Genomic DNA, 19536 nt, shown 5'->3' on the forward strand with positions numbered 1-19536 from the left:
CCACAGGCACAAGTCAGGGAGGAGCTGCAGCACATTAGATTTCACTGGAGAAATAAGTGACCTGGTTACTCTTTTTTTTTTTTTTTTGCCTGATGCTGAGATTAGTTCAGAGTATATTGCTAGATCAGATAAGCAAACTACATTTACATGGTTGCGAGGGAATTTATAGGTGAGAGATTTAAGAGAAATTTATCTTGCTGCTTTTGTCCACGTCTATCACCCTTAGGGTTTTTAATTCATAGGACTCATCCAGGGGGTTTCGTTCCTCACTAGCCGCAGCACCGGCATCTCCCCAGCTGCCTTCCACTGTGGTGGGGTGGGCTAGCCCAGTGCTAACCATCAGCCTCGCCTAGGAGCCAGCCCAGCGCCCACATGCAGCCCCAAGCTGGGGACAATTTCCACCTGCTCCGAGCATACATGCTTCAGGGAAGCCCTCTGGGCAAGCCCCCCAGCATAAATCTAAGTGTTTAAGCCTGCACATCAGTACTGCTGGCAGAAGCACCTGGAGAGATACCTGCTGCCTTCAGCCAGACTTGCTCCGTCCCCTGGGAGAACCAAAGATGTTCCTCCAGATGCAGAAGGGCAGCACTGAATATTTCCACCCCTGATCTCCACCCCGGGAGCTGAGGAGTGTTGTCTTTCTACGTGACCTCCCCAAATCACCCCCACTGCACCCTTCTGCTGCTCCTTACGGTGGGGGCAAGGAGGAGCGGGTGTCCCCCTGTCTGAAGAGAAAGCACCCACAACGTGTGAAGCACTGAGGTTTACAAATGCCTTTAACTCTTCAACGCACACAACAATAAAAGCCCCTCTGAGAAAAGGTGCAATCCTCTTTTCAGAGCAAAGCTTTAAAAAAAAAAATATTTTCAGTTTATGACTCTCCTTAGATGCTCCCTTTCTGATCTATCTATTTATGGAAGAGCTAAGGTTGAAAATAGTTTATAAAGGCAATGATAAAGGATGCATAAAATTAAGGAGCTCAAGTATTTGGAAATTGCTCCCCAATCTGTTTTGTGGGGTTTTGCCAGTGCTTGCCTTTTTGAAACCAGCTGAACCTGGAGGAGCTCAGTGCCAGTGAGACAAGAAATAGCACAAATAACAAATGGCTCCTCTCAGATTTAATTTACTTTCTCTGCTGAATCATAGCTGGATCCAGCTCATCTTTCATGATCATCCCAGAAGCCTGTGGGCATGTTGGTGTGCTGCTTCACCCAATACAAACAGCCCGAGCAAGGCTTCAGGGCTTGATTGCTGCCTGAGCAGCAAGTACCAGCATGACCCCTCCAGTTGGGGTGGCAAGATGAGCGCAACGATCCCTGCAGAAAACACATGAATTGTTCTTCAGTTGTGGCTATTACATATTGCACTAGAAAAGCTTGGGTTTAAGGCTCAGCCAAAAACCCATCCCTGAGGTGTGTGGAGCTGAGCACAGAGTGGCGATGCCCACAGTGATGGGGACAGGAGCAGGGCAGGGCTGCCACCTCCCCAGGACAGAAATGCTGGAGGGTGTCACCACCCGCCTTCCTTCTGGCACGGCTGCCTGACGAGGAGGGGGTCTTTGCGGGTGAATCCAGTGCAGGATCTGACCCCCAGCACACATCATGCTGTGCCAGTATTCCCTTCGCCTTTGAGTCCCCCTGGCTTCGGTCACAGCCTCCTGGGGTCGTCTTGGCTTGGCAGATCATCCATCACTCTCCAGCCAGACTAATGCAGGCCCTGGTGTTAAGCCCTAGGCTTTCTGCTACTTTCACTTTGATTTCCCCAGTGACTCATCCATTTTGTGCCACCGAGAGGGATTTACAGTCTGTCTCTCCATGTCACTTTTCCTTCTGCTTCTCACAGTGGTGATTTCCTAGGAAAAAATACCTAGAAAAGCAGAGTTGTTCCCCAAGCACTTCAGCTGGGGTGAATGTAGATGCTTCAAGACTCAGGCAGTGTGCTGCCAGCAGCACATTAGCAACCCATTGCTCCTTTGGAAACTGGGAACAGCAAGAGGGCTGACCATGGTATGGGTTGCACCTCGTCCTCCCACATCCAGCCCCAGTGAAGCCACTGGGACTCACCCCGCTGATCCTGGCAAGCTCACGGCTTGCAGCAGCAGAGCAGCACAGCGCAGCTGGGCACGGGGTCACCCAAGCCGGGATCCCATTGCGGGTTACTCCTCCTGCAGGATTTGGGACCATTTTATTCTTCCGGTGCTTAGTTACTACCTTGTACCTATGTAATACTTTGCAAGCAGATCTAGAGGCTCACCCATTTATTGTTAATAATCAGAGTCACCATATAAAAATACAAATGCAGCTAGAGGGGAGAGGCAGCTCTGCTGCTGAACTACAGGCCCTGCCAGCATCAGGACTGATCTCACCAGGCATCCAGGCTGCAGCTTTTGCAGCTCTGGAGAGCGTGCAGCACAGATATGAGCCAGCGTTGCACAAAATGTCACTTTTCTGATGTGCTTTCCAAATTATTCATTTCAGCCTCTATGACAAACCTTTCAAAGAGCAGCATGTGTTGAGTTTAACGATGACTACTGAATCCATCCTTGAAAGTAGGTTTCAGAGAGGTACATTTAGGGCTTGCACTGTATTGGTTGCAACCCTTGGTCTGGATGCTTTTAGCTGGGATGTGGCAGCGCTGAGGGCAGAGTGGTTGATCTCATTAACAGAAGGAGGCTTTTCTTAGGATCATTAGCAGAAAACCTGTGCTGGCTGCTCAGATCTCTGCTGGCATCTACTGGACATGCAAACCAACACCAGTGCTGAAAGAGAAGCAGGGATGGGGGATCTAATTCACATGAGCTATTCCGGTTCTGGTGATTATTGTCAGCTAATACAGCCCATCAGGCTGTCACTTATAAACAGCTAATTGTTCATACTTTGTAAGTTATGCACGAAGCATTTGCTTTGAACCCAGACTTCATCGAGAGATTAGGAAGGGAGCAGAAAATAATGACTTGAATGAATCCGATGATTAAATCAATGGCAAAACTACCACTGACACGAGTTGGAAAAGTAATTTTTAAAGTGCTTTACATTCATCATGACTTAATGTTTCCTTTCTAAGATATATCAGTGACGTGTATCACTGCCAAATAGTATGGCATTCTTAAACTGAGGATAAATACGCTGGAAAGTAGACAAGGGACTGAAGAGCCCAAGGACTAATGTTTAGATTTGGCTTTGACTAACACCACTGGTATTTAGGGCTGAACTGGTCTTCAAATCATGTGAAGTGCTCTCTCTCTTATGCCAAATATCCTGCACTGAATCACTCGTGATTTCTGAATTGGGGTGCTAAAAAGTATCCCAATGTCCTTCACAGAGCCCTTGTGCAAATGAGATTGCGGTTTGCCTTGCATCCAGGCTCGTCTCAAGGGAGGATGAAGGAAAGAAGTATTGCAGAGCCATGGCTGGAGGGTTGGAGCCTCAACACTAGTTTTCAAGTGTCATCTTGCTGCCTTCTGAGTTCCTCTTCAGCCCAAAGAAAGGGGATCTCTAAGTGGAGTGACACCAGCATGGGCATGTAGGAGGTGTGGAGCTGATGTCCCCAGAGAGGCTTGGCCAGGAGCCACCTCCTGCAACGTTTTCTTACCCGGGAACAAGCAGCTGCGACCATGGGCAGAGCTTTCAGAGCTAGGGTAAAACAGCGAGGTAACCCTCAGGTCTCCTTCTCCTGGGTGAACCCATGGAGCTATTGTCGCGTACAAGGACAGACTGGCACGCTGGCTTGTGTGTTAGCATGGCCAAGACCTTTTCGCCCACTCTGCGTCGTTGGTGAGAGGCAGCAACCTTCAGCACAGCTGGGACACAGAGGCATTTCAAGTACTGTTTCAGCAGGCAGCCTGCACCCTTTGGCGTGTTTTATGTGCATCTTGTGTGCGTTTCTGTGCGTGTCTCTCTGTGGTTTATTTAAGACGCTTCACCCTTTGGTTGTATTTTTTTCAAGCACACTTAAAAATGTGGCTATAGACACTCCTGTACCTGACTTGCTCAACAGTGCTGTGATTATGAGTGCAGGACAGGTACAGCTTTAAAACACAGGCTGGCTCTCTCCTGGAGCTGCAGCAGGTCCACTTCAAAAAGGATCTGGTCAAGAATCTCCCCTTGCTACAGCCCAAGTTAGTGTTTAACAGAAAAGTGCTAACTTGTGACGGCTCAAAGACCACAGCCAGTTGCCCTCATTCAGCTCTGCACATACAAGTCCAACATACGGGCACTGGCCAGTGCTTGTTAAAAATAAGCTGAAATCACAGTCCTGCCCTTGCCAGTAGCAACTGCCACAAGGATGCTTACCTGGTGTGTGGTATGCTGGTCAGGGCATTAAACCAGTAGAAAATTAAACTGGTTAGCGAGTCAGCTGGGGTGGTGGGGACAGAAGAAACTGGGAAGGTGGCCAGAGTTGAGCACTGAGGGGAGCACAACTACCCTTTTCAGGGGCTTTTAGCCATATGATCAATGCAGCCATGGCACTGAACAGCATGCCATGAGTCAGGCACAGCAGTGCTGGACCTTCATCTTCCTTGTTCTCTTAACCCAAGAACTATCCCTTAGTTCATCTACTCTGTTCCAACTGGCAGAGAAAGCTCTTCTTGCATGCAAGAAGTGGAAAAAAAAATCCAACTGTAAATCTGTGTGGTGCTACAGAGAGGAAGGCTCTAAATGATCACTTCTGGTCAAAGTGCAGGTTCTGCTTCAGAGCTGCAGAGCAGCCAAGCTGAAGTGACATCCTTTCTCCTACCGCACGGATTTCTTACCACAATAAAGGATACGTGCCAAACATGCTAGCTGTACCACGGCCAGAGGATCGGAGTTCGGGTGCTGCTCTGCAGGCGATGCATGAACTACAAGTGGTCTGCCTTTGCCTGCTGTCTATACTACACACCCATAAGGCTGATGAGTATTGTCCTCCCCACAGCATTACAGAGCACAGGAACTTACTCTGAGGACTGTGGCAACAGCTCATGGAGAAATGTCCCTTCTGGGAAGGCAGAACCCCGTGGGTTTTCTTTGCTATTTATCTCCTGAATCGCAGTTGAATTTTTCTATAGATAATATAAGAGTCAATGACTATTGGGACTCAGAAAGCTCTGGAAGCTGTTTCAAACACCAGAGCACTCTGTACGGCAAATTAGCCCGCACCAATCTCCTTGTTACCACCTGCCAGCTACCTAGGTAAGAGTTAAATCTAATCTCATAATTTACAACCACCTCTTTCACTTTACGCTAGCCATACCTTGCTGCGGAAGAGCAGGTATGCAAGAAATTCCTGTCCTACCCTTCTAACAAGTCACTAGTGTTCACTTGCTGTCAAACAGCTTCTGTGAAAAGCTGTGGGTTTTCTGTACAGCTTCTCTTTGAAACAGTACGAATACACTGCTCAACTTGCAAAATCCAGGATCTGCAGGGCAAAGTATCACTGCTGAGAAGCAGTCAAGGGTCAAATCATTTCCTCGTGGACTTCAGGAGCATCACAGAAGGAAATTACATTAGTGCTCACAACACGAAAAACAGCTGCATTAAAATCTCACAAACAATTAGGTCTGTCCCTACTATCATTCATCTGGCAATTTTTTACAGAAGTTCCCTTCTCAAGGCTGGGCTGAGAATGATGCCAGGCTGAGACACTTAAATCTCCTGCATAAAAGACAATTTATTTCTTGTCTCACTTACAAAATAATGATAGTATGTTCACTTGGGTCACAAACAGTTGAAAAAGCCAGTAAAACAGTAACATTGTATGTTTAAAGCCTCTACAAGGAAAAACATTGCCGGTCTTTCACATTTAACTCTGGCAAAGATAAAGGAAGGCCCAATCTTAGTTTCTGATTCAAAATACTAATTTAAGGCTTTAGGCCTTTGGACAAAAAAATTATACTGATAAATTCGTATGAATTTATGCCATGCAATTGCACTTCCATTATGTTATTTTCCTTTTTTTCAATGGCAAACAGAGCTGGTTTTTAAATATTACACTCCAGATGGGTTGCCGCCATCAATACAATATCTGTTCCCTGCATATACACATTTATGGTTAAGATCACACGAAGAGCACATGGTATTGCTTTACCTCTCCTTTCAGATACTCACCTCTCTGGCATGGCTCCTCTAAACATGGTTAAACTCTTAAGAGATCTGAGACACTTCAGATGAGCTCAAAAAGAAAATGCACACCTTGTGCACAAACTCAGTGATACCATAGTCTACACCCACCCCCTTTTCCTCAGTCTGTCTGAAGAACTCTCATTTCTCATGTTCATCATAGTATTTTAAGCTGACTGTACCTGCAAAAAGAAAGGCTGCTGAGATTCTGACAACTGAGGTTTCATCTTCCTTTCCTTCCCTCCCAGTATCATACATCTTCCCTGTCACAAAAATTACTGTTTTGTTATGCTTGGGAGTTTGAAAAAAAAAAAATCATCTTAATAAATCACTTTTTTAGCCTGTCCTACAGTCTATGACTTTCTGACTATCAGCACTTCCTCATGTAATGGGTTAAAGCAGCATTTTCCTGCCATAATGCGGTTTTCACAGTGTGGTGTTTTCAGAGTGTCTTCCAGCTGCCAGTGCTCAGCTTTCAATTGCTTTTTTGGCACTTAACAAACAGCTCACACAGTCAGTAGGTTTGGGCTGTATTCGTGTGTCTGTCTCTTAGCTTCACGGTGGCACTTTCTGCAGGGCTGGAGCAAATGCTGTTTCATTCTTGCAGTCAGACTCTTGTGCTGGCTGGGTTCGTCGGCTATCACCAGTGCGTCAAGCCTGCTGAAAGGGAACGGGCACTCCCTTTCCCCATGGATCTCTCGCTGCTCGCAGACGGGGTCACCAAACCAGAGCTTGCACGATGGAGAAGAAACCACACTGTGGCTCACGCAGTCCCGTCTCTCTGATGTCCTGGCAGTCTGGCTGCAAAGGGCTCCAAGGGCCAGGGCTCCCTGCATTTCTTCAGGGAGACAGCCCCAGGGCCCAAACCCTCCATCCCGGACCCTGATCCCTTCAGAGGCTGGTGTCAACGGTGTCCACTTTGGCCTGCAAGGTGGCCTCGGAGATGGTGTCCGGCTGCCCATCCCGACAGAAGAGGACGGCGGGGTTCTTGCAGGCCCACATGGCCACCTCTCCCCCGCTCGCCGGGCTGGAGGAGGACAGGGCACTGCCCACGGGGCCGCTGTGCCGGTTGACATAGCGCTCCCGGACGCGGTCAGCCCGGCTCCGGGGCTCTGGCCGGCGGCCTGGGGCCGAGAGGTAGGCCGCCACGTTGTTCCTAGTCCTGTAGCCGCCCTCACGGCTGCGCCGCAGCAGCACGGAGATGTTGGGGTTACGGGCGGCATAGATGAGGGGGTTGATGGCGCCATTGGCCCAGGCCATCCCGCTGGCCACGGCGTCCATGGTGGGCGAGAAGGGCAGGTGGCCGGCGGCGGCGGCCAGCCCCAGGATGCAGTAGGGCCCCCAGCAGCAGATGATGGAGACGATCATGATGAGGACGGTGGTGGCCGTGCGCATCTCCCCGTAGGCCCGCAGCAGGTGCCCGTAGGTGGTGAGGGGCCGGACGCGGCTCTCGGCCAGCCGCACCGCCCGGCAGATGTTGTAGTGGCAGAAGCACATGAGGGCGAAGGGCAGGAGGTAGCAGAGCACGATGAGGGCCGCGCCGTAGGGCGGCCCCAGCCGGGAGGAGCCCCAGGGCAGCACATAGACGCAACGGTAGGCCCCGGGCCGGGCCTCTCGGCGCCCCTCGCCCGCCAGCCCGTACCAGGGCCCGGCCAGGGCCAGGGCGGCCAGCCAGACGGCGGCCAGGAGCTGGGCGGCGCGGCGGCGGCCCATCTTGTGTCGGGGCTGGCGGACGATGGCGCAGTAGCGGTCGAAGGAGAGGAGGGCCATGGTGAGGGTGGCGGCGATGCCCAGCCCGGCGTGGAGGGCGGCGCTGGCCAGGCAGAGGCGCTGCCCGAAGAGCCAGGCGCCGGGCGGGCGGCTGAGGAGGCTGAGGAAGGCCAGGGGCAGGCAGAGCAAGGCGCCCAGCAGCTCCGACAGCGACAGCGACAGCACGAAGGCGTTGGTGACCGTGCGGAGCTGCCGGTGCCGGGCGATCACCAGCACCACCGCCCCGTTCCCCAGCGCCGAGATGGCGAAGATGAGCAGCAGCGCCAGCGCCTGCGAGGCCAGCGCCGCCGCAGACCACCCCGCCGCCCCCGCCGCCGCCGCCGCCGCCCCGCCGCTCTCATTGCCGCCCCCGCCGCCGCCGCGGGAGAGGTTGCCCGGCACGGCCGCCGCCGGCTCCATGCGCAGCCTCATGCCCCGGCCCCCGCCGCGGCCGCAGAGGCGCTGCCCGCCCGCCGCGCTCCCCGCCCGCCCGGGGCCGCCGGCCCCGCCAGCCGCTGACGTCGCCCGGCCGCCGTTGCCGGGGAACCGGCCCGGCCCGCCCGCCCCGCCGACCGGGAGCGGGGGAGCGGCGCCCCCGCGGCCGAACGGCGGCGCCGGCAGAGCCCGGCCATCGCGGCCAGGCTGGGGACGGGGACCCCCCTTCCCCCCACACCCGCACCATCCCCATCCCAGCGTCGGGGACGGGACCCCACAGCCCCTCTCCCCGCAGGGCCCCTCTCCCCTCGCAGCCCCTCTCCCCTCGCGGCCCCTCTCCCCTGGCAGCCCTCTCCCTTCACAGCTCCTCTCCCCTCATGGCCCTGCAGCCCATCAGGAAGGGCACCCAGCCGCCCCCAGACACTCCAGCAGAGGCCAGGACCACCCCCATGCTCTCCGGGCTGGGGTCCCACCAGCTGAGGGGTTGAGGGGTCAGGCCAGGGACCCCCGAACGGGCAGCAGGTCCTCCCTGTCTCCCCGCTCTCTGCCACGCTGGAGCTGCCTGCCCCTACGTGAAAAATTTCTCAGGGATGGGGATAGTGAATGGATAATGAAGGCTGTGACTCAATTAATGGCTGAAGAGCTTCTGACCTTTCTGTGCCGGGCTTTGTGACTTGCTGCCCCAGCTCCAGGAGCCAGGCTCGGGGGCTGATCACAAGGGAGATGCCCAGAAGCTAGAAACACACGGATGAGTTTGCTCCTGCAAGCATGGAGGATGCGTGTGTCACTTCTTGCCCCCCCGGACCAGAGGCTATACGGGATTTATCCGAGGGTTACAGGAAAGCTGGGGGAGCAAGAGCCCCAAACACCAGCCTAGAAAACCTCCATTGGCAGCGCAGCCGCTCTCTGAACATGGGGATTTTTGTTTCTTCCTGTTCCAAAGCTAGAATTTTCAATTTGCCAGAAGAAATTCTTCTCAGGCTTTTCTATGCCAGCCTTTTCCAAACTCTCCAGTGTGACTTGCTCCCTTCTGCTCCATGAGCTACTGGGAGACGATCATTCTCATGTTCATGTCTCACTTTAACAAGGCACACTCCCACGAGCATCTTCAATAAACGAACACCATTTTGTCCAGAGACATGGTGAAAATTACAGCCCGCAAGTGGTCTGAAGCTCTGCTTCTGCCACTGCAAAAGCCTGCCTACAGCCCAAGGCTTCGTTTTTTTCCACCAGCAACCCTCCCTCGATGGACCCTGGCAAAGCACACATTCACCGCACTCTGCTGTGCAAGCTGCCCCCAGCCTGAGAAAAAATCATCAGTAAATAAATTTGTAATCAAAGGTCACCGTGCATCAGACCTTCGAGTACAGCTGTTGAAAGTTAACCACAGGGTATTTGCAGCCAATGGTCCAAGATAAGCAAAAGAGGAAGGTTTAGGGAAGCAGCATTACTTGGACACGCAGCAGGGACAGCAGGAACTTCTGAGCACCTGCATCCAGCGCCAGGATGCAGGAGGGCTCCGGCAGGGGTGAAGCGAGCGCAGTGAGGAAGGGGGCGTCCGGACAGGCCTGAGCAGGGCAAGCTGGGGAAGTTGGGGCATGAAACAGAGCAGCACGGTCGTCTGAGCAGGGGGCATCAAGGAAGAGCAGGGAATCCAAACCAACAGCCACAGTACACTCGGCAGAGTCCTGGAAATGAGCTCCAGGAGTGAAAACAAGAGGAGAAAGGCAGTGTCTTCAGCTGGCGTTTAATAGGAAGCTAGCTTTGAAATTAGTAATTTGCAGACGTAGAGAAGGCACATAAATTTGAAGACAGCTCTCCAAGATTAGCTCCATTTTCTGTGAATAATTATTGAAAAAAAAGAAGAAAAATATTATGGCTTCTCAGAGCAGCCTATATATGCTAATCACATTGCACCCAATATGCTAATCACAGCAAGGGAATATGGCCTGTTATCTTGAAACACGGCAGATGCTGTCACACCACCAAAGGCTGTTCCTGTTGCTCCAGCATATTGCAACAAGCCGTGTGGAGAAGCAGAACAGGAATGCGTGGGCAGGAGAAGTACAGCACCATCGGTGAGACTTTGCCACTGCCCAGTGGCTCAGGTCACTTGAAGAAGAAGCCGTATTTCAGCGGGTCCTCCTCTTCGACAGTGAAGGTGGCTGTACCAGTGTAAAAGGCTTCTCCCGAGACTTCCACGATGACAGCGTTGTAGTCCCCAAACTTGGCTTCCTGCAGAGGGATTAGGATCAGGACAGAGGCGACAGGAGGTTCTCCACTCTCCCAACCCCATGAAATGCCAGTGCTACCTGGCACTTAGGCAGAGTCACCCCTCACCGAGCGCTCTGCCCTGCCCAGGTACATCCCGAAGTGTGTGGCAGCCCTTTTACCACCTCGCTTTGCCTGCACGAGCTCCACGCCTGCACGACTGCTGCTGCCCCTGCTCTGAGCTCGCGAGCTCCCGCACTGCCACAGCCCGGGTTTGCCTCAAAGGAGGCCAACAAGCTGCCGAGGCGCCCAGTCCTTCCTGATGGCTGAGGGAGGATTTGAAGGGAAGCCACGCAGCAGAACATGGTCTTACTGTTACTTGCTTCCCTAATAAAAAAATCCTGAAGCGTGAGGCTCATGGGAAGGCAAGACCCCCAGGCACCTCCCTCCTTCCATATGCCCTTCCCCGGGCACAGAAAGGCTTTTCTGCTTCTCCACTGAGTCAAGCCAACAGCACTTTTCCAGCAGTCCTCAAGACAGAGGGAAAGTCCAGCACAAGCCACTTGCCTGCACTGCCTTCCCAGTGAACAAGGACCCCGTGGTACTGCTCCGAAAGGTTCTGGTCTGATTCAGCTGGATGAGTCCCTTATGGTACTGCAAGGCGATGCGAGCTGTCACACCCGAACCTGTGGGACTTCGGTCAACCTACGTTCAGAAGAGAAGATGAACCAGCTCTAGTATTTTGGGTTTTAATAGAAAACAAAATTGCTGCCCTCAGTTCTCTTTGCCACCTTTATACTGTGCTTGGGGGAATCCACCTAGCCCAGGGGTTTGTACAGAATCAGGATACATCACAAATGAGAAGACAAAATAAGCAGGGTTGGGGGACTTTTGGATTGTGATCAGCTTTGGCAAACTGGTAGGGATGAGTGATCTCATAAATACTGAGGCTATTTAGGGAGTGCCTGAAAGTTTCCCAGCATCATAGCGAAAGGACTGAGAGGGGCAGAGGCCACCTTGCCCATTCTCACACGTCAAGGTAGGACCAGTTCTCTTCACACCAACTGTGAGAGCTGCTGGCCAGCGTGGTCTTTAAAACCTCCAAAAACACAGCACTGGCCAGCTTCCACGGCGATCTGTTCCACTCCGCACTGCTGGGAAGTCCAACTGAAACTTCCCCTGCTATTTATGTGGTACCTTATCCACCGCAGACACGGATAAAAGTTCACACACCCTCTTTTCTCTCCTGCTCTGTTGATCCCCAGCAGCTGTTCCCCAGATTAGGACTTTAAGAACATGCACTATTTCTGTTGGGATCCTGCCTCAGCCCCTGAACTCCTGGGAAATTCCTAGCTATGGGGTGTGGGTATGAACCTTTTTAAAATGCCACCATCTAAGATGTGCAGAAGTATTTCTGTCATTAGGAGCTAAAACTGCATGTGTTGAGTGACACTCAGCTCTTCAGAGACATCACCGTAGCAGAAGGAACGATCACTGCCCAAAATGAGAAGAAACAGAACCGTCCCTCGGCTCCGCAGAGGATATAAGAAGGGAAAAAGGTGGCGGCGTGTGTTTCTGTACCTGTTCATCCGCAAACACACAGATGTTGGTGGTGGGCTCCTCACTAAAGGCATCCTTCCCATCTGTCAGTATGGTGCCGTAGAGGAAAGCCAGGTCTTCGCTTTCAGGGTGATGAAGCTTGAACTGGGAACAGCAGAGACAGGTTCACCACCGCGTGCAGCAGCTGGGCAGCTGGCAGGACGTGCAGTACAGCCTCCTCGAGAGACCAGAGGAAGGGGACGAGGCCACACTGCTGCGTTTCCACCTCTGCTTCTCCAGTAACAGAGGTGGACGCAGCAGCAGGAAAGCAAACTCCTTCTCATGTCCTTGTGAGGCTGGAGGAGGACTGAGAAATTCACCACAGGGCTGGAAGCACGGGACTCCCTCCCATCTCGAGTGTCTCAGGGGAATAAAGGGTCTTGGTCTGGTGCAGTCACCCCGAAGGGGACACGCTGGGGTACCGCAGCGCTCCACCATACCTGTTCCTTCACCGCTTCTGTCACCGCGCTCGCCGCATCAACGAGGTCTCTGGTCTTTGAAGAGCACACATTGAGGCCCAGCTGCTCAGCGCTGAGAAAGGCGTAGAAGGTGCCACCGTAGCCGATGTCGACCACCACCTTCCCGTGACCGGGAACGTCGATGGCCAAGTCTGGGCAGAGGAAGGGAGGGCAGTGAGGAGGGGAAAACGTGCCGAGCAAAAGAACCGAGCTGCATGCAGGGGCGGGACGGGGACGACGACATAAGCGCTCCCATGCCAGAGAGCGGCACGTGACACCTTATGGCCTCATCCAGCCTCTGGGGGACATTGGAATCGGGGAGGGATTTGCCAGCCCCCACCCTGGCACGGCCACCACCAAACCCCCATAAAACCGGCGCGGCAGGCTCGGTCCCCACCGGTGGCGGCGGCGAAGGCGGGCACGCTGTGGAATCGGACGGGGTTGCCGCTGCGGCGGCCGTCCCAGGGCACGAAGGCGGTGACGGGCCCGCAGGGGCAGCGCAGGCGGACGGCGGTCTCGGGGCAGCTGGGTGCCGCCACCAGCCCGTAGTCGAGGGCGAAGCGGCCGAGGGCCATGACGGCGTGGCCGCACATGGCGCTGTAGCCGGCGCCGTGCAGGAAGAGGGCCGCCAGGTGGGCGTCGGCGGCGGCCGGCCCGCCGCGCACCACCACCGCCCCGTACATGCCGGCGTGGCCCCGCGGCTCGTGCATCAGCGCCCGCCGCACGTGGTCCTGCCTGCCCGCCACCTCCCGCCGCAGCGACAGCAGCGACAGCCCCCCCGCCGCCACCGCCTCCTCCGCCGCCTCCAGCCGCGGGATGATGCGCAGCGGCTCGCCGCCCGTGTGCATCTCCACCGTCTGCAGCACCAGGCCCGAGGGCGAGTGCGGCGGCAGCCCCCGGCCCGCGCCGCCGCCGCCGCCGCCGGCCTCCGCCGCCATCGCCCCCGCCACGGCGGGGCGGGAACCACGCCCGGCCACGCCCCGCACGAGGCCACGCCCCCCGGGCGGGGCATTCCCGTCCCGGGCGTGACCACGCCCCCTTTCTCGGGGGGCGGCGCGTTCCCCGCGTCGGAAGCGGAAGTGACGTCTGCGGAAGTCGTTCGGCGGAGCCGGAGGGCCTGTTGCTGCGTTACTGGGATGTCTCACTCCGGTAGCAGCGGGGGCAGCGGGCCCGTCCGTACCGGGCTGGGAGTGGGAGTGGGGGTGGGGGGGTTGTCAGTGGCTGGACAGGGCCGGGGGTGGCGCTCGGTGCCTCTCGGCTGCGGGGGAGCGGCGGTGCGCGGTGCGAGGCCGGGCGGGGCGGTCCGGTCCGGTCCGGTCCGGTCCGGAGCGCCGCGGTAACGCGGGCTGCGCTCTCCCCTCAGCTGTGGACATCCAGCCCGCCTGCCTCGGGCTGTACTGCGGCAGGACCGTCCTGTCGGTCAACGGCTCGGTGGAGACCTACGGGGACTGCGGGGTAAGCGGGGCGCGGGCCCGGGGAGGGGGGGTGGCCCCGCTCCGGAGGCTGATGCGGATCCCGCTGTGAGCGGCACCGCAGCCCAGCCCCGAGGCGCCTTGGGGAGCAGGCGGAGATGAGAGCTGCAAAAGGTGGATAGGGCTCCCTTACCAAAATGCAAGGCTGCAGGCTGGGGGAGGAGTGGCTGGGAACTGCCTGGAGGAAAAGGACCTGGGGGCGCTGCTTGACAGCTGCCTGAACATGAGCCAGCAGTGTGCCCAGGTGGCCAAGAGGGCCAATGGCATCCTGGCTTGTATCAGGAATAGTGTGGCCAGCAGGGCCAGAGCAGTGATTGTCCCCCTGTACTCAGCACTGGTGAGGCCGCACCTCGAGTACTGTGTTCAGGTTTGGGCCCCTCACTACAAGAAGGACATGGAGGTGCTGGAGCGTGGCCAGAGAAGGGTAACGAAGCTGGTGAAGGGTCTAGAGAATAAGTCATACAAGGAGCAGCTGAGGGAGCTGGGGTTGTTTAGCCTGGAGAAGAGGAGGCTGAGGGGAGACCTTATTGCTCTCTACAACTACCTGAAAGGAGGCTGTAGCGAGGTGGGGGTCGGTCTCTTCTCCCCAGTAACAAGCGATAGGACGAGAGGAAACGGCCTCAAGCTGCGCCAGGGGAGGTTTATGTTGGATATTAGGAAGAACTTCTTCACCGAAAAGGTTGTCAGGCCCTGGCACAGGCTGCTCAGGGAAGTGGCTGAGTCCCCATCCCTGGAGGTATTTAAAAGCGGGGGAGATGTGGTGCTTGAGGACATGGTTTAGTGGTGGACTTGGCAGTGCTGGGTTAACGGTTGGACTTGATGATCTTAAGGGTCTTTTCCAACCTCAACTATTATATGATTCTATGAAAGCAGGAGCTGCTCAGTGAAACATTTCCCGAAGGAGGTGCTGAAGGCTCGGTGGTAAACCGGAGCTGAGCAGAGGAGCTGTGAAAGCTGGAACAGAACGGGATGGTGCGGAGAGCTGTGCTGAAATCGCTCTGCCCAGTGATTTTAGTGGAGTACTAAGGGAGAGCAAGATCCAGGGAGGGTGGAATGAATGGGGAGCAAGAAACTCGGGGGGGGGGGGCGGGGCAGTGGTTGTGAGCAGCCTGGTTAGTGAGAGTAGCGATGAAAGGGAGGTGGAGTGACAGCGAGAGAGCAAAAGGGAGTCTCGGATGAAGCCTTTTAAAACACACTTCACCTTTGTTTATATTAAGAAATGAGGGCCAGAGAGAGCAAGGCCAGCGTAAGCTGAGAAATCGCTGAGGTTTATGTTTCATCTCTTTAAAAACCTGATAACGTTTCTTGCCCTGGTACTAGTTCAAGCTGTCCTTCCAGGAACTGCAATGGTTTGTCATTGGTACTCGAATGCTTTGTAAATACAGCCTCTGCTTTTTGCAGGTGTGCCCTAGAGGTCAAAGAACCGATGACAACAAAATCTGCCGGGAATGTATGGGATCTCCAGACCGCTATGACTGGCTGTACCTTGGCTTCATGGCCATGCTTCCCCTGGTTTTACACTGGTTCTTTATTGAATGGTATTCAGGAAAAAAGAGGTTTGTATGCCCCTCCTTTTAAAAAGTTATTTAAAAATGGAAATCTTGCATCCGTGAGTGATCAATCTGAGATGCTGAACTGAACTGTCCAGCAGTTCATGCTGTTTGTTGAGCTGATACGGCAGCGTGTACGCTTTGGGCAGCTGGAGGGGGGGTTATTTACCAATGTAAGAGTCCTGCAGGTCCTTCTTGCCAGTCACTGCCCCCAGGACATGATCTGTACCTCTTTAATGTGGTGGTGCCCTGGCAGTCCATCTGGCAATTTGGGCTGGACTGGGTTTCACAGGAGCAGTGCGTGGCATCATCCCCTCTCTCCCGGGCCAGACCTACCGCCTGCGGAGGCCCTGGTCAGCGGTGCTGCGCACATGCAACGAGAGAATGGGTTTGAGTTTTCTCTTTAGGAATATGTATGCTGGGTTTTGGTTCTGATAGCATAGCTGATAGCATCAGCTGATAACTGATAGCATCAGCTATCAGCATGGTGCATCAAGGAAGTTCTGTAAAACAGGCGTTTAAAACCACAGCTGCATGTGGCCATTAGGTGCTAGACTGGAATTTTTAAGAAGTAATGACTCTGGAAGAAGTGATGAATGAGTAAACACTGAAAACATAGGGGACTGAGAGAGTTTAATATATGAATATATATCATCTTTAACCAGAACTTGCAGCTTTGAATATTTTGCTTATATCATGTGTAATGATGTCATCCCTTCTGAGACGCGTGGTGTCTCATCCTCACTGCTCCTTTCTTTGAAACTGCAAATGCGTGAGCGTTGCTGTCCCTCACCTGACAGGATGCTTATGCTACAGCAAGCTTTCATTTAAGAAGCCAGAATGTTGTTCAATCACATTTTACACACTAAATCATCTGAGATTGTAGATGAGTTTTCGCATTCAGCTTCAAATACTTAACTTTTCATTCAAGCAGCATTGTCCTATCCTTGGTCATGGTGAGTATTACCTCTGTAGGAGGTTCTGTACTGCATGGGCCTCCACTTCTCAGTCGGCGTTTAGATTCCCTTTAGTGTTAGCAAAATAGCAGTAAATCTCTGTTTCTCCTTCCGCAGCTCCAGCGCGTTGTTGCAGCATGTCACTGCCTTGTTCGAGTGCAGCATTGCAGCAATTGTTACGCTGCTCGTCAGCGACCCTGTCGGCTCTCTGCATATCCGCTCCTGCAAGGTGAAGAAGCTTTCGGACTGGTACACGATGCTTTACAATCCAAGTCCTGACTACATCACCACAGTGCACTGCACTCATGAAGCAGTCTATCCCCTGTGAGTGTAAAGGCTTTTTTGTACTCCTGTCTGTCCCTTCCTTTTATACAAGCATGTTTCTGTCCGTGCCTCTTCTCACAGCTGCAAAAAGTGTTCAGATATAACACGGACCAATGAGAATCAATCCCTGAAGTCTTTTCATGCATTGAGCTGTTTTATGCATGAAACACTTAGCAACACCTAATGACTTTCTGAGTCACCAAAGAAGGTGGCATTGTCCAGGCTATTTAGCTATGAAGTGTAAGACTTCATTTTTGTTCCTTTTTGCTGCATCTCGACCGTTTCCCCTAGGAAAAGAGAGCCCATCGTTCTGTGTTTATATCCTTTGATTGTAAATTCTTTAGACTTGACTGACTAACGCCAAATTTGCTGGTTCTGAGTTGAGTCTGCAGCAGAAAAAGAACTGCACATTTTAAGGAATTTATCTTCTTTTTTTTTTTTTTCCAGGTACACCATTGTGTTTATATATTATGCCTTCTGTCTTGTGTTAATGATGCTACTTCGGCCTCTTCTGGTTAAGAAAATCGCCTGTGGTTTAGGAAAGTCTGATCGATTTAAAAGCATTTATGCAGCACTGTACTTCTTCCCTGTCCTCACTGTGCTTCAGGCCGTGGGAGGAGGCCTGCTCTGTGAGTTCTCTCCTAATAACACTGATGAACATACCTATAAACACACGCTAACAAATGACTTATGGGAGGGAGGGAGGGAAGGGACATGACACTCTTTTTGCTCTGAGAATAAGAACATTGTTTAAGGTTATTGTGAGGAGTCTTACCTGAGAAGGTTGCTCATTAGTAGCCCTGTTCTAGCCGGGCTTCTGCCCAACACTGCTTTGCCTCTGCTGGTGCTGCTAGAGACTGTCCCTTTCCCAAAAAGGGAGTAGAGGGGGTATGAGAGGAAATTCCGCTTTCTGCTAAGGTAGAGTTTGTCTGTCATTTGTCTGTCATCTCAGAGATGGATTAAAGTATAAGTTTGGGGAGATCAGCTATTTTTGGTTTGGCTTCCAGCATACTTGTCACATGAAGGGGCAAGTGCCACAAAATCCCCGCTCAGCCTACTTGTCTCGTTATCTGCCTTTTTCAATTAGTGATTTCAGTGTACAGTAACTCCACCTAGAAATACTTGCATCCATTATATTTGACAAAAGTTAAATTTGAAAACCGAAGACAGAACTGTTGAATAGTTGTGCTTGGCTGACCCTTACTGCTGTGCATGTTTGAGGTGATGATAAAAGGTGGGCTATAGTAGCTTAGTTTACTTCACACTCGTGGTTATATGTGGAAAAACACTCTGCTGAAATATATTTAATGCATTCTTTTTCCTGCTAATGTGTTCCATGTTTGCCTTTAGATTATGCCTTCCCTTACATCATACTGGTGTTGTCTTTGGTCACGCTGGCTGTGTACATGTCTGCTTCTGAAGTGGAGGTAGGTAAACGTTTCCTGTGTTAAAACTCATAATATAAAATACTCGAACGAGCAGAGACTACTCTGTCTCTTGCCTTTTCTCAGTGGCATATTCTGCGTTTAAGCCTCTTCCTTTATGACTTCTCTTAGCTGGAGGAAGCTCCTGCGAGACTTCCCTCTTGTGGTGCACTGAGAAACTGTGTTATGTGCTGGAAGGGCTCAAACCCAGCAGGCTTCACGCAGCCTCTGTGCACAACCTATAACATCTCTTAAACATCGGGAGCTAGGTAACGGGCTGAATGTTAACAGGATTCTGTGTTTGTTTTGCAAGTCTTTCAAGGATCTTCTTGTCAGGAAGAAAAGACTTGTTGTCCTCTTCAGCCACTGGTTACTTCATGCCTATGGAATCATCTCCATTTCCAAACTGGATAAGCTCGAGCAGGACCTCCCGTTGCTTGCCTTGGTACCTGCACCTGCCCTCTTCTACTTACTGACAGCGAAGTACACCGAGCCATCACGCATACTCTCAGAAGGTGGAAATGGACATTAAAAGGAGCCTGTGCCAACAACGCTGTCCTAGTAGTCTGGATTAAGCAATTTTAGTGCTTGTTACGCTTTGGAAACTTCTGTTTTAAAAGAAGTTGTTTATGTACAAGCCTTCTAGGTGAAACACCTCTGAGGGAGACTGTATAATATTAAAAAGCTGCACTTTGTATTCTTTGTAAGTATCTGGTATAGATCGAAGGGAATGTCTTTGTATCTATTTATCACTGTGAATCTGTATAAAAAGCTTGTGACATATTCTAGTACAGCAGTTTGCTTGTATATGTTTATTTCCTAATACAATATTTTAGCTATTGTTTGAATAAAACAATAGAGCCTGGTTTTCAGTAGACTTGCAATAAAACAAGTAGAGCTTGAATATACCATAGAGCTTGGTTTTCTCATCACATACTCTAGCTTCTTTCCCCCACCAGTGGAAACAGACTTTCATCTTCCTTCCATCAACAAATAAAATATGTTGAGCATCTCCTCACTTATTCCTCATGATGCTTCAGTCTGACTGCTAGGAAGAAGGAGAGGAAATGCATTGTGAAGTTCTCTATAGTTTATGCTCTGTGTACTTTGTGTATGGAGACCTCTTCCTGGAGGCGATGAAACGGTAGCATCCTTCCCACTAAATCCATTATACCTTGACTATAAATTTCCATCTAAGATCAGATTAAAGATTTTCTTTTCCTGGTAGTTGTCAGCAAACCACTGACTGCGGGTAAGCCT

At 52.4% G+C, this 19536-nt stretch overlaps 3 protein-coding genes across 5 annotated transcripts; 1 reads left to right on the plus strand and 2 right to left on the minus strand.

Moving 5' to 3' along the window:
- Positions 1-6989: 6989 nt before the first annotated feature.
- Positions 6990-8279, minus strand: GPR135 (G protein-coupled receptor 135; the record flags this gene model as incomplete). Its single annotated transcript, XM_082316924.1, has 1 exon — positions 6990-8279. One exon carries the CDS (start codon positions 8277-8279, stop codon positions 6990-6992), a length of 1290 nt encoding a protein of 429 aa, XP_082173050.1.
- Positions 8280-10235: 1956 nt separating this feature from the next.
- L3HYPDH (trans-L-3-hydroxyproline dehydratase) lies at positions 10236-13488 on the minus strand (the record flags this gene model as incomplete). Its single annotated transcript, XM_082318624.1, has 5 exons — positions 10236-10517; positions 11061-11198; positions 12075-12197; positions 12533-12702; positions 12948-13488. The coding sequence occupies 5 exons, from the start codon at positions 13486-13488 to the stop codon at positions 10392-10394; spliced, it is 1098 nt and encodes a 365-aa protein (XP_082174750.1). The 3' UTR covers positions 10236-10391.
- A 142-nt stretch (positions 13489-13630) lies between these two features.
- Positions 13631-19170, plus strand: JKAMP (JNK1/MAPK8 associated membrane protein). Of its 3 annotated transcripts, XM_082317117.1 has the most exons (7): positions 13631-13699; positions 13914-14005; positions 15424-15578; positions 16646-16852; positions 17300-17481; positions 18203-18279; positions 18590-19170. In XM_082317117.1, exons 1-7 carry the CDS (start codon positions 13687-13689, stop codon positions 18806-18808), a joined length of 945 nt encoding a protein of 314 aa, XP_082173243.1. In that variant the 5' UTR covers positions 13631-13686; the 3' UTR covers positions 18809-19170. The 3 variants fall into 3 exon arrangements, with proteins under 3 accessions (XP_082173243.1, XP_082173245.1, XP_082173244.1); XM_082317119.1 differs by lacking the exon at positions 13914-14005 and having other exon boundaries at positions 13654-13699; XM_082317118.1 differs by lacking the exons at positions 13631-13699; positions 13914-14005 and adding an exon at positions 14610-14994.
- Positions 19171-19536: the final 366 nt, after the last annotated feature.

The sequence above is a fragment of the Platalea leucorodia genome, assembly GCF_965183815.1.
Source record: "Platalea leucorodia genome assembly, chromosome: 7".
Taxonomy (NCBI): Eukaryota; Metazoa; Chordata; class Aves; order Pelecaniformes; family Threskiornithidae; genus Platalea; species Platalea leucorodia.